Source organism: Cervus canadensis, chromosome 7 (genome assembly GCF_019320065.1).
Source record: "Cervus canadensis isolate Bull #8, Minnesota chromosome 7, ASM1932006v1, whole genome shotgun sequence".
In the NCBI taxonomy this organism is placed as follows: domain Eukaryota; kingdom Metazoa; phylum Chordata; class Mammalia; order Artiodactyla; family Cervidae; genus Cervus; species Cervus canadensis.
Window position 1 is genome coordinate 25,696,616 of NC_057392.1, and position 12,723 is coordinate 25,709,338.

The following is a 12,723-nucleotide window of genomic DNA, read 5'->3' on the forward strand; positions in this document are numbered from 1 at the left end:
GATGATGCACATTTATTGAGCGTATATGATATGACAGCATATATGATGCTAATCTACAGAATCCTCACAACAGCCTGTGAGGTTGATATCTTATCATGCCCATTTCACAGATGATAAAAATGAGTCATGGGAAAGTTATAGGATAGGTCCAGAGTGACTCAGGCTGGCAGTGACAAATCCAGGATTTAAATGCAGTCAGGTTCAGATGCCTCTGTCCTTCTTCTCCACATGGTCCTGCCTTTCAGTGATTTGTACAGTTTATTTGATCCTCACAACCACTCTTGAAGAAGAAATTATTATGACCCGTGTTTGACAGATGGAGTAAGTGGGATTCCAAGAGGTTAAATGAGCTAGAGAGGGCAGGATTAAAACATTCACCCAGGTCTTCTGGCTTCAAATCCTCTGCTTTTTCCATTTTCTCAGGGGTGACAAACTCAGGGTCAGAAAGGAAACATGAGCAAGTGAAGTGGGTTGGAGAGGGACTTGGGTGATTGGAGGGTGCACCCCATCTGGGTGAGCAGCTCCATCCTGCTCCTGGCACTATGTAAGGCTGGTGCTGGGCTGACAGTAGCCTCTTCTGATTTGCTAGGAGAAACAGGAAGTTCAGATTTTTACGTGCATTTTCCCCATTTGGAAATGTGGACAACTAATGAAAACTTTTAAAGAAAACGTTCTATATTTCCAAGAAAACCATAGGATTTGTGGATTATAGGCAGCTAGCCAGGTGGCGCTAGTGGTAATGCTGGAGAGGGTGTGGAGAAAAGGGAACCCTCTTACTCTGTTGGTGGGAATGCAAACTAGTACAGCCACTATGGAGAACAGTGTGGAGATTCCTTAAAAAACTGGAAATAGAACTGCCATATGACCCAGCAATCCCACTCCTGGGCATACACACCGAGGAAACCAGATCTGAAAGAGACACGTGCACCCCAATGTTCATCGCAGCACTGTTTATAATAGCCAGGACATGGAAGCAACCTAGTTGCCCATCAGCAGATGAATGGATAAGGAAGCTGTGGTACATATACACCATGGAATATTACTCAGCTGTCAAAAAGAATTCATTTGAACCAGTCCTAATGAGATGGATGAACTGGAGCCCATTATACAGAGTGAAGTAAGCCAGAAAGATAAAGAACATTACAGCATACTAACGCATATATATGGAATTTAGAAAGATGGTAACGATAACCCTATATGCAAAACAGAAAAAGAGACACAGAAATACAGAACAGACTATTGAACTCTGTGGGAGAATGTGAGGGTGGGATATTTCAAAAGAACAGCATGTATACTATCTATGGTGAAACAGATCACCAGCCCAGGTGGGATGCATGAGACAAGTGCTCGGGCCTGGTGCACTGGGAAGACCCAGAGGAATCGGGTGGAGAGGGAGGTGGGAGGGGGGATCGAGATGGGGAATAAGTGTAAATCTATGGCTGATTCATATCAATGTATGACAAAACCCACTGAAATGTTGTGAAGTAATTAGCCTCCAACTACTAAAAAATTTAAAAAAAAAAATTAAAAAAAAAAAAAAAAAGTCTTATTTAAAAAAAAAAAAAAGGAATGCAGCCCAACACCTAAATAAGCAAAGATTCCCAGGTGGCTTCCTCTCTTTGCAAGGTTCCTTGCCTAAAAACTAGGAGGCATTTTATTACTCCACACTTACAAGAAAGTAAAATACAAAGAACTGTAAACTAAGCACCTTCTTAAAACTTTGGTCTTCATTTATGGCAGCTCAATTTTGAAGCATTTCTTTGCTTTAACAAGAAACTCTACAGCCCGTCGGGTGTTAAAAGTCTCAGGGCACTTCCTGCTCCGTCTTCTAATTCCTGTCTAATGCCTGCCTGTTAAGAAAAAAAAAATGTGTCTTCTCTGCCCTGTTCGCTCCCTGGAAACAACCAGAAGGGTTCTAATTCCCCTCCTTGCTACTGCAGTAGTCCTTTGGAAATCTCATTTTTAAATACTGTTGTGAACAACTGGAAGCTCATAGTTCTAATATCTTATCCTTCCTTCTTTCCTAACCTGGCTCAATGTTCATGGAATAGATTTGTTGAAAGCTGCCCATTAAAAATGTTTGGCAGTGCCAAAGACATCTGGCTTTTCACTCCTTTTTAAAAGAGACCTGAGCACTTTAAAGCGTTGTGTATGTTCTAATCTCAGAGGTACTAACTGCTTAATTTAAAAATCAGAGTAATCAGGAAATAAAAGCACAGGTAAAGTCCCTTGGCATGCCGGCCAGTAGAGCACTTTACAGTTAATGGCTCAGCAGATATCCTCCCAGACATTTCCACAGTTGCATATTACAGATACTCTCCTCTAAGCGGACATTGCTCCACATCAGTGCATGTAGATCTGTCTTTAGAAAACCCAGCATGCCTGCACCATGAGGTTTCAGTCCTCTTACTTTGTGGATACTTTGTTTGTTTCTATACAGCACATTTCAGCAATACCCTTTCAGATTTGAAAAACCTTCTATTGACGTTTCTGTAGGGTACCTTTTTTTGAAAGGAAAGTCCTGGGAGAAAATGATAGGCATTTTTATAGATCACCCTTCCCCTAAACTTACTATATTTATATTTTCTATGATAATATAACTAAATTACCCAACTTCTTGAACATTGTAAAAGACCTGTTCACTTTGCTTGTCTGACTTCCATCTGTAATGTAACCTAGACTCTAGTGTTGTTGTTTCACGCAGGAGCTGTGTTTTGTTGTTTTTTACGCTTTATTTTTTAGTGCAGTATCGTTGATTTACAGTGCTACCCAAGTTTCATATGCACAGCATAGTGATCCATGGTTTTTAAAGGTTACATTCCATTTATGAGCTTCCCTGGGGGCTCAGTTGGTGAAGAATCCACCTCCAATGTGGGAGACCCAGGTTGGATCCCTGGGTGGGGAAGATGCCCTGGAGAAGGAAATGGCAGCCCACTCCAGTATTCTTGCCTGGAGAATTCCAAGGACAGAGGAGCCTGGTGGGCCACAGTTCATGGGGTCACAAAGAGTCGGACAGGGCTGAGCCTCTGAGCATACTCAATTTATAGCTATTATATCATATTGGTTATATTCCCTATGTGAAAGTGAAAGCCACTCAACCATCCATGAAATTCTGCAGGCAAGAACACTGGAGTGGGTTGCCATTTCCTCCTCCAGGGGATCATCCCAACCCATCCACGATATTGCCAAGAATTTGTCTTGCCCTTGCCCCGCCCCCATGGAGCGTTTTACTAAAATTGATCTTCCTGCCTCCCTTTAAGACCAAGATCACCGTGGAATTGCCTGTTCATAGCTAACCCTTCTGTTCTCAAGCTGTCTGTCGTTCCGTCCCTTGTAGAAGACTGGCACCGCTGGCTCAACAGGAAGCAAGCCTCATTCGCGGAGGCCTGGGACGCACCGGAGCTGCCAGAGGGCGGCTGTGAAGACGGCGCGCCCCTGAGCCAGCTCACCACGGTGGACCGTGAGGCCATCTGGGCCGAAGTGGAGACGGAGCCCGAGGTGCGCCCAGCGAGCGGCGAGCCCCACGAGCACGACCGCCCCCCGCGCCTCGAGGACCTGCCGGACGGGCCGGCCCGTGCCGCGGCCGAGGACGGCAGCGAGCGCACCGAGTCAGCGGACACGACCTCCGGCGCCACGGACAGCAGCGAGAACACGTCCTCCGTCTCCTCGCCGGCGCACGACCCGCAGGAGCTGAGCAGCGGCGAGCAGTGTTGCGCGCCCCTGGCGGCAGCCGCCCGGGCCCCTGGCCCACAGGCGGGCAGCCCCACGTGCCTGGCGCGCGCGGACTCAGACCGGACCCAGGCCTCGGAGTCGCTGCCGTCCAGCGATGACGAGGCGGCCGCAGAGCTCCAGGCGCTGACGGCGGCCCGGCTCCGGAAGCAGCAGCGCGAGAGGCAGGCGAGGCTGGAGGCCCTGTTCGCACACATCCTGCTCTACCTGCAGCCCTACGACGCGCGGCGGGTGCTCTACGCCTTCTCGGTGCTGGAGGCCGTGCTCAAAACCAACCCGCGCGAGTTCGTCGAGGCCGTGTCCAGGACCAGCGTGGACACCAGCGCCACGGCGCACCTCAACCTCATCTCCAACCTCCTGGCCCGCCACCAGGAGGCGCTGGGGGGCCAGAGCTTCTACGGCAAGCTCCCGAGCCAGCCCCCCAGCGCGTGCCCGCACTCGCTGCTCATCGAGCTCCTCACCTATCTGTGCCTCAGTTTCCTCCGAAGCTACTACCCTTGCTCCATGAGGGTCTCGCACCGGGACGTCCTGGGCAACCGGGACGTGCAGGTCAAGAGCGTGGAGGTGCTGATCAGGGTGATGACGCAGCTGGTGTCGGTGGCCAAGGCGGCCGAGGGCAAGAACGTGGAGTTCATCCAGGGCCTGCTGCAGAGATGCCGGGTCCAGGAGTTCGTCCTGCTCTCGCTGTCCGCCTCCATGTACACGAGCCAGAAGCGCTACGGGCTGGCCACGGGTGCGCCGGGTGGAACCCTGCGGGAGGAGGGCGTGCTGGAGGAGCACGTCATCAACCTGGGCCAGGACCAGATCTGGAGCGAGCACCCGCTGCAGATCGAGCTGCTGAAGCTGCTGCAGGTTCTCATCGTGCTGGAGCACCACCTGGGCCAGGCGCCCGAGGAGGCAGAGCAGCCGCCCGACCTACCCCGGGAGTGGCGGCGGGCCCTGAACTTCCAGCAGGCCATCAGTGCCCTGCAGTACGTGCGGCCCCACCCGCTCACCTCGCAGGGGCTGCTGGTGGCCGCCGTGGTCAGGGGCCTGCAGCCGGCCTACGGCTACGGCATGCACCCGGCCTGGGTCAGCCTGGTCACGCATTCCTTGCCGTACTTCGGAAGGTCCCTGGGCTGGACAGTTACACCCTTCCTTGTCCAGATCTGCAAAAACTTGGACGAGCTGGTCAAGCAGTATGAGAGCGAGTCGGCGAAGCTGTCCATCAGGTACAGTGAGCCTTGAGACAACTGGTACTTGTGTGCTGAGTCCCTTCACTCGTGTCTGACTCTTCTGTGACCCCGTGGACTGTAGCCCGCCAGGCTCCTCTGTCCATGGGATCCTCCAGGCAGAGATTCTGGAGTGGGTTGCCATTTCCTCCTCCAGGAGATCTCCCACCCGGGGATGGAACCTGCATCTCCTGTGTCTCCTGAGTCGGCAGGCAGGTTCTTTACCACTAGCGCCACCTGGAGAGAGGCATTGTTATTGCTTTAATGACAGCTTTTGTCATGAATGGCTGGCTGATTGGCCCTTGCCATCAGCTGGGGGGTCATTTCAACCTAATCAGAAACCTAGGTAGCATTGTCAAGAGAGGGTAACAAGGAACTGAATGTGGATTCCTTTATTTTTAATTCCATATGACTACCCAGGCCAGATCTGGGTTGTAGGACAAGTCAATCTGTCTCCATTATTTTTGCAAAACAGAATAAAAGTGTGAATCCTCTGCACAGAAATCCTAAAACATCTGGAAACATTTTTCCAAAGCGACCAGATAAATGTAAAACAGCTTGAAAGAGGCCTGTCGTTTTTGTAGCGGTATTTCATTATGAGAGCCCCAGTTTGTTTTAAGATGGTGATTTCTCTGTGGTTTCTATGTTTAGGATTAAAAACTTTTCTGGCCTCATTCTTAAAGATTCTCAAAACTGGTTTCTTGTTTCTTCACCAAAGCATAACCTCCAAGAGAGAAAACATCTCCCCGGATTATCCACTCACTCTGTTGGAAGGCCTAACAACCATTAGTCATTTCTGTCTTTTGGAACAACCCAACCAAAGCAAAAAGGTAAATTGCTTTTTTTCCCAAGTTCAAGGCAGTTTTCATATATTGTTTTGTCTTCTTTGGGATTATGTCTGTTTCAAATAAGAAATGTATGTATGTATGTAATGCAGACATGTATGCCAATATTAATGCCAAATAACAGATATGCAAATAATGTAAGCGTGTGTGCAAGTATATGTGCAAATGTACATATGTAACACACATGTGGTTTTGTTCTCACTGGCCACTCTGTGGGCAACTTCAGCCCTTGCCCAGTGTGGCACAGAATGTGATCTTTCTTCCATGTATTTTTTTTACTTGACTTTACAGAGTTTGAAGGCATTTTATGTCTTGATTGCTATACCCTAGAAAGTGAAAGTCACTCAGTCCTGTCCGACTCTTGGGGTCCATGGACCCTACGGACTGTAGCCCACCAGGCTCCTCTGTCCGTGGAATTTTCCAGGCCAGAATACTGGAGTGGGTAGCCATTCCCTTCTCCAGGGGATCGTCCCAACCCAGGGATCGAATCCGGGTCTCCCACAGTGCAGGCGGACTCTTTACCACCTGAGCCGCCAGGGAAGCACACTCTGCCCTATCTGGGATTAAATTCTAGAACGGAGCTTGTACTTTGGTTGAGGGACTGGCAAAGTTTGTAATGAGCCTCAGACTCACACACATCCCTCTCTGAAGGGAAGTCGTGGGTTTAAATGCTCAGGGAGGCATCTTATTTCTAGACCACCCGTGGGCCTTGCCCTGGGGAGTGCTCCAGCCCAAACTCCATCCACCAACCCCAGGTTCCTCATGGAAAGGGAAATGCTTCTGGGTCTCACGTGTGTTCGTCTCTGTTTTTCAGACCTCTGCTGTGACCGACCCTACCAATCTGAAGAATGCCAAGAATGCTATTCTGGAAGAGCTCCCTCGAATCGTTAACACCATGGCCCTTCTCTGGAACGTCCTCAGGAAGGAGGAGACTCAGAAGAGACCCGTCGATCTCCTCGGAGCCACGAAGGGATCCTCTTCCGTTTACTTTAAAACCACCAAAGTGAGAGAGCTTCCTCTGTGGGCTTACGATTTCCTTTGTCTTGTATTGTCCCGCCAGAAATAAAAATACACAGGGATGTATACATACATAATCAAAGACCATGTGCCCAGAGAAACCCACGTTAGAAGTACTGTTATAAGTAAACTGGAAATAGAAATCTCCAGTTTATTAGAGTAAGCCCTATATTCATGGGAAGAAGGCTTTTGTGAGTACTTTTCAGTTTATTTTTTCCTCTTTGGCTATTTAGAGAAATTATTTTTGGCCGTGCTGGGTGTGCGTTGTAGCAAGGGCTTTCTCTAGTTGCGGGGAGCAGTGTCTATGCTTCATTGTGGTATGTGGGCCTCCTGTTGCGATGGCTTCTCTTGTCATGGAGTACGGACTCTCCGGCTTGCAGGCTTCAGTCGCTGCAGCTCCTGGGATCTGGAGCACAGGTTCAGTAGTTGTGGCAGAAGGAGCGAGTGAGTTGCTTGACGGCATGTGGGATCTTCCCGGATCACGGCTTGGAACGTTGTCTCCTGCATTGGCTGCTTGACCGCTGAGCCACCAGGAAAGCCCCGCAGTCATCAAGTCTTGAGCCAGGCACTGATGACTCAGGGGAGGCCTGGGAGGCGAAAGCTTTTCCACAAACAAGAGGCCAGCAGAGGACAAGCGGGGAGGGATCTGTCCCAGGAAGTCCCCCGAGGGTCCCGCACCACGTTAAACCCTTGACTCTCCCTGGGAGGCACCCAGGCACGTAACTCAGTGTATGATCACCATGTCCCATGGCTCCCAGTTGTCCGGCCGTGTCTCCCGTCTTCTGAGCACGGCTGGCGTGTGCCCTCAGGGCTTACCGCCGGCTTCTGGCAGCCTGGGTTGAGCAGAACAGTCAGGGCCCAGGGACCCAGGTCGGCTGGATTTGGCTCCCTGCTCAGCTGCTCTGTGGGACCTTGAGCATGTGCATTAAACCTCTGTATGCTGTTTCCTCCGCCGGAAACAGGATGCTGGGCGTCATCTGAACACTATTTACTGGCGTATTCAGTCCTCACCTGCAAGGCAGGTGCTATTATATTCCCAGGTGACAGGTGAGGGGTGTAGAGAGAGCATGTGATTCTTTTCTGTGGTCAGCCAGGCAGCCCGACTCCCAGATCAGTGGGCTTTTAGGTTCCGGGAGGCACAGGTGGCCTCCAAAAATTTTCTGTCGGTTCCAGGGATTACCTCCAAGGGAAATCTGCCACAGGAACCTGCTTAAATTCAGCCTAAAAATTAATCTCTTAAAAGGTCCAGAAGGTTCACTCAGCTTGAGCCTCGGTTTCCTCCTCTGTGAAATGAGGCTGTTACTAGTAGCCTACCCCCTGGACTGATGGAAGAATTCATTGTGGTGCTGGCTGACATTTATTGGGGGTTTTCCAGGGGCTTCCCAGGTGGCTCAGTGGTTAAAAAAAACAAAACCCACGCCTGCAGTACAGGAGACAACATGGGTTCAATCCCTGGGTTGGGAAGATCCCCTGGCAAAGGGAATGGCAGCCCACTCCAGTCTTCTTGCCTGGAGAATTCCACAGACAGAGGAGCCTGGCAGGCTACAGTCCGTGGGATCGTGAAGAGTTGGACATAACTGAACAACACAACATTTACTGAGCACTTAACCCAAGCCCTCCCTGAAGGCCCCAAGGCCCTGAGCTGGGGCCCGCATGGTCTCCCTCAAGCAGAAACCATGGTAAGAGGAAGAGGACATCCCCATCCCCGGCTCAGTTGTATCTAAAGTGATGCTAGGCAAAGGCAGGGGGGACAGGGATGTTCAGTTCAGTCTCTCAGTCGGGTCTGACTCTTTGCAACTCCATGGACTTCAGCACACCAGGCCTCCCTGTCCATCGCCAACTCCAGGAGCTTGCTCAAACTCATGTCCATTGAGTCGATGATGCCATCCAACCATCTCATCCTCTGTCGTCCCCTTCTCCTCCTGCCCTCAGTCTTGCCCAGCATCAGGGTCTTTTCCAATGAGTCGGCTCTTCTCATCATGTAGCCAAAGTATTGGAGCTTCAGCTTCAGCTTCAGTTCTTCCCATGGATATTCAGGACTGATTTCCTTTAGGATGGACTGGTTGGATCTCCTTGCAGTCCAAGGGACTCTCAAGAGTCTTCTCCAACACCACACTTCAAAAGCATCAATTCTTCAATGCTCAGCTTTCTTTATTGTCCAACTCTCACATCCATACATGACTACTGGAAAAACCATAGCTTTGACTAGACAGTCCTTTGTTGGCAAAGTACTGTCTCTGCTTTTTAATATGCTGTCTAGGCTGCTCATAGCTTGTCTTGCAAGGAGCAGGGGAAGCCCAGGGTAAATCCATTCATTCCACAGGCACGTGTGTGCCTGCTGCTATGTACCTTGCCCTGCCTGTCCACGAGCGAATAAGATAGAGGAGGGAAGTCCTTGTTTTCCTGGCAGGCACAGACATTAACCATCCGCTTTAAAGTAGTGATGAAAAGTGCTACAAAGAGACGCAGGGCACTCTGCCAGCCTGCGACCCCTGCTCTGAGGGTCAAGAAGGCCTTCCTGAAGCAGAGGAGCTGAGCCAAGACCCAGGATGAGCGAGTGTGCCTTCCCAGGGGTGTGTTAGAGGTTGGGAGACCCTCAGCATCCACAAAGGAAGGAACACGGAGGTTTCGGGAATGCAGAGAAATCCAGGCACAGCAAAGGGGAGGGTGGCGAGTGACGTCCCCGGGCCGTGTCATGGGTCTGTTTTTAGTTGGCTGCATAATAAAATTAGGTAAATGGCACATATTTCTGGAAATTGAAGCGCATCCTTCCTGGTGCTTACAAGCCCTCCCTGAACTGGTTGAGGCCAGCGTGGCTAGGGGCTTCCCTGCAGGGTCCCCACTTTCTCGCTGGGTCTGCAAAGCCTCAGGTGACTTGCTCCGAGCCCTGCCCTCCTCCTATCTGCTCGAAGGTGGTATCCATCACTTCCCAGGAGTCTCCTCTCTGACTTTTGTGCACCTGGACAGCCCACCACGCATCGTGTGCAGCTCCTCCAGGAGGTGCTCTGCACCAACACCATCCCCTCAACGCTGCCCCCAGACCCCAGACCCCAGCATAGTGCCCGCGACATTACGACAAAGGCTCCCAAGGTCACAGGCGCTCATGGTGAAGGGCGCGGTCCACGGGAGCCCTGACTCTGCTCTCACTCATCCTTTTTCTGTTTTCTGGTTTTGTTTTGTTTTTTTAAGACCATACGACAAAAAATTTTAGACTTCTTGAACCCGTTGACAGCGCCTCTTGGAGTTCAGCTGATGGCAGCTGTTGCCGCTGTGTGGAGCAGGAAGAAGGGGAAACGCCACAATAAAACGAAGGTAAAGCCAGAAACCGCCGTGCGCGGACAGCCCGGTGTGATCAGAGGTGACCCCAGAGGCCGCCAGGGAAGACCGTGGAGGGGGGCCCCTGTGTTAAACTCGCGACGTCATCATCTAGCTGTGCCTGTTGCAGCGAGGTGGGGGGAGGGAGTGGAGCCCACCCAACCTCTGTTTTCTTCTCTTTCTACTGTATGATGAGTATATTGTACTTTTCATTTTAATCTACTGTCTAGCAGTGTGCTTCCAAGAATGTCTATAACATGTACATTTCAAAGGAAAACACCACCGGGGGACCTGCCACCCAGCTTAAGAAATTGTTCCTCGTCCTACCCGTGAGGACTGCTGGGGACCCCTCCCTGGTTATAGAGCCTGCTAAAAGCTTTCTGGTTTTTTTTTTTTAAACCAATTTTTTTTAGAGACCTTCTTTTTCTAGGGCAGTTTTAAGTTCGCAGCAGAATGAGAGGAGGGTATAGAGATTTTCCCTAGTCCCCTGTCCCCACACATGTATTTCCCCACCCCCGTCAGCATTCCCTGCCACTCTCCCCAGAGGGCTATGCTTGTCACATTCGCTGACCTCCACTAACACGGTCACAGTTGATATTTGGCTTTTTTAATTTGTAAGAATAATACTCGTTTGTGATGGTAAAGAAATCATCGCATTCCTCTGCCCAGACTTCAGTTTACATTTTGCATAAGCGTTCTCCACCGACACCTCCATCCCAAGTCCTGCCAGGAGCTTGGGTCTCCTGTTTCTGCAAACCCAGAACAGGCTTCACACTCAGTTCCCTCCGTCATCCGTGTAGGTTCCTACCCGCTACCTTTGTCAGAGCATCTGCCCCACCCCCGGGCACTGCCTCAGTGCCCAGCGCGGACCCCATTACCCAAGGAGGCATGAAGGCTGCTGGGCCAGGCCACCCAGCTTAGCACCTATGGGGTCTTCCCCAGCGAGGACCCTCATACTTCCAAGGGCAGGCCCCCAACCCCACTGCTATCACCAAAACACACCTCCCACGCCGGGACTTCCCTGCCCTGGCCAGCTCCCGTGAACCTGGTTTTCCTGTTTCACTTGCTGTCCTTGTACTTTGGGGGCTGGCTCTTGATAATCAGCCTGTTTCCTTCAAGTTAATACTGTCTGTTTCCAGCACGCTTTCTCAGCTTGAACACATAAAGACCAGAGCGATTGCCCATCACCGGCTGTGCCTTTTATTCCTCATCTGTATCAGATACTGATTACATTCCTGTGTAATGTAAATTACACAATTACACACAATTCCTGTGTAATTAAAAGCTTTTTTTTTAACCTCACTCTTCTTCCTACCAATACAGTCCTTTACCTAGTATTCCTTTAAATATTCGTTTGAAAGATTAAAACACATCTCTTCCTCCGGGAGCAAGTATCACAGAGTGCTTTCTGGGAGTCCTCCTCATTTTTGTTGTCTCACTCAGGGAACGGTCCTCTTCTTGGCAGATCGTTCCGGTGGCCAGCACGTCCCAGCTGACCCTCGTGGATCTGATCTGTGCTCTGAGCACCCTGCAGACGGACTCCGTGCTACACCTGGTGAAGGAGGTGGTGAAGCACCCACCGCAGGTCCGCGGGGACGAGGTCAGGAGCCTGGGGGGCCCTCAGATGAACGCAGGACTCTTCCAGTCCACATCTTGTAGATGGCATCTGGGAGGGAAACAAAGGATACAGGAGCACCTGGGAATTCAAGGAGCCATGAAACGGAGGTGTTCTTGCCAGGCTTTGTGGAAATGTACAAGACGTGCTCCATGGACTCCCATCTTGAGGTGTGAACCACCTGAGATTAGGGACCGGCTTCCATCCTTCCAGCCCGCCGCAGAGCACTCTGCCCAGTAGTGGCTCTGTTTTCTGCAGCGTAGTTTGTGTATTTGACTGCCCTGGGTCTTAACTGCGTCTTGCAGGATCTTTTGTTGCGGACGCACCGGCCCTCTAGTTGTGGCACTTGGGCTTAGCAGTCACAGTGCACAGGCTTAGTTGCTCCGAGGCAGGTGGGGTCTTAGTTCCCCAGACCAGGGATCGAACCCACGTCTCTTGCGTTCTCAACTACTGGACCACCAGTGAAATCCCTGGTAGTGGTTCTTATCAAGGGCCCACTGCACGCCAAATCGAATAAAGCTAGAAAGAGGAAATGGCACTTGGCTTCCAGGAACTGGCAGCCTAAAAAGCATCAAAGAAAAGCAAAGCTGGATAGTAGTTAAAGGTGAAAAAGACCGACTTCATTTAGTAGCTACGGCAGTAGCGGGGAGAGGTGTGCTCAGTTCCAGCTTGTGCAGAGGTGAGCGGGTATTTTATGGGGAGGATGAATAGGAAGGGTAAAGGAGCAGGGCTTCAGCAGAGTCAGGGGAGTGGAAAGTTACAAACAAGTGGAAAGGGGCTTAGTGGATGTAATTAGACCATAGTTACTGACTGTGATGTGAAAGGTAGATTCCTATGCTCCCCGGGGGACTGGGAGACAGGGGCCCTGTCTTTCTTGATGATATTTTAAAGGGATGGCTGCCAGGTCCTTGGGAAAGACATTCCCAGGTTGGGAGGAGATGCATACACATCTCAGAGGGACAGAGGAAGGATTTGTAGCCATAAGCTTTTC

General features: G+C 50.7%; 1 protein-coding gene across 6 annotated transcripts in view; it reads left to right on the forward strand.

The window, feature by feature from the left end:
* Positions 1 to 12,723, forward strand: part of DOP1B (DOP1 leucine zipper like protein B) — a 132,699-nt gene that overhangs the window by 88,407 nt on the left and 31,569 nt on the right. For 5 of the 6 annotated variants that reach the window (XR_006270533.1, XM_043474687.1, XM_043474688.1 and 2 more), the window contains 5 exons: positions 3,338 to 4,940; positions 5,659 to 5,770; positions 6,600 to 6,788; positions 9,992 to 10,114; positions 11,583 to 11,717. Coding sequence is in view for 5 of the 6 variants with exons in the window: in XM_043474687.1 (XP_043330622.1) it covers positions 3,338 to 4,940; positions 5,659 to 5,770; positions 6,600 to 6,788; positions 9,992 to 10,114; positions 11,583 to 11,717 (2,162 nt within the window). In the remaining variant the exon portion in view is untranslated. The remainder of the gene's footprint in view (positions 1 to 3,337; positions 4,941 to 5,658; positions 5,771 to 6,599; positions 6,789 to 9,991; positions 10,115 to 11,582; positions 11,718 to 12,723) is intronic. The other variant, XM_043474689.1, reaches the window with a different exon arrangement.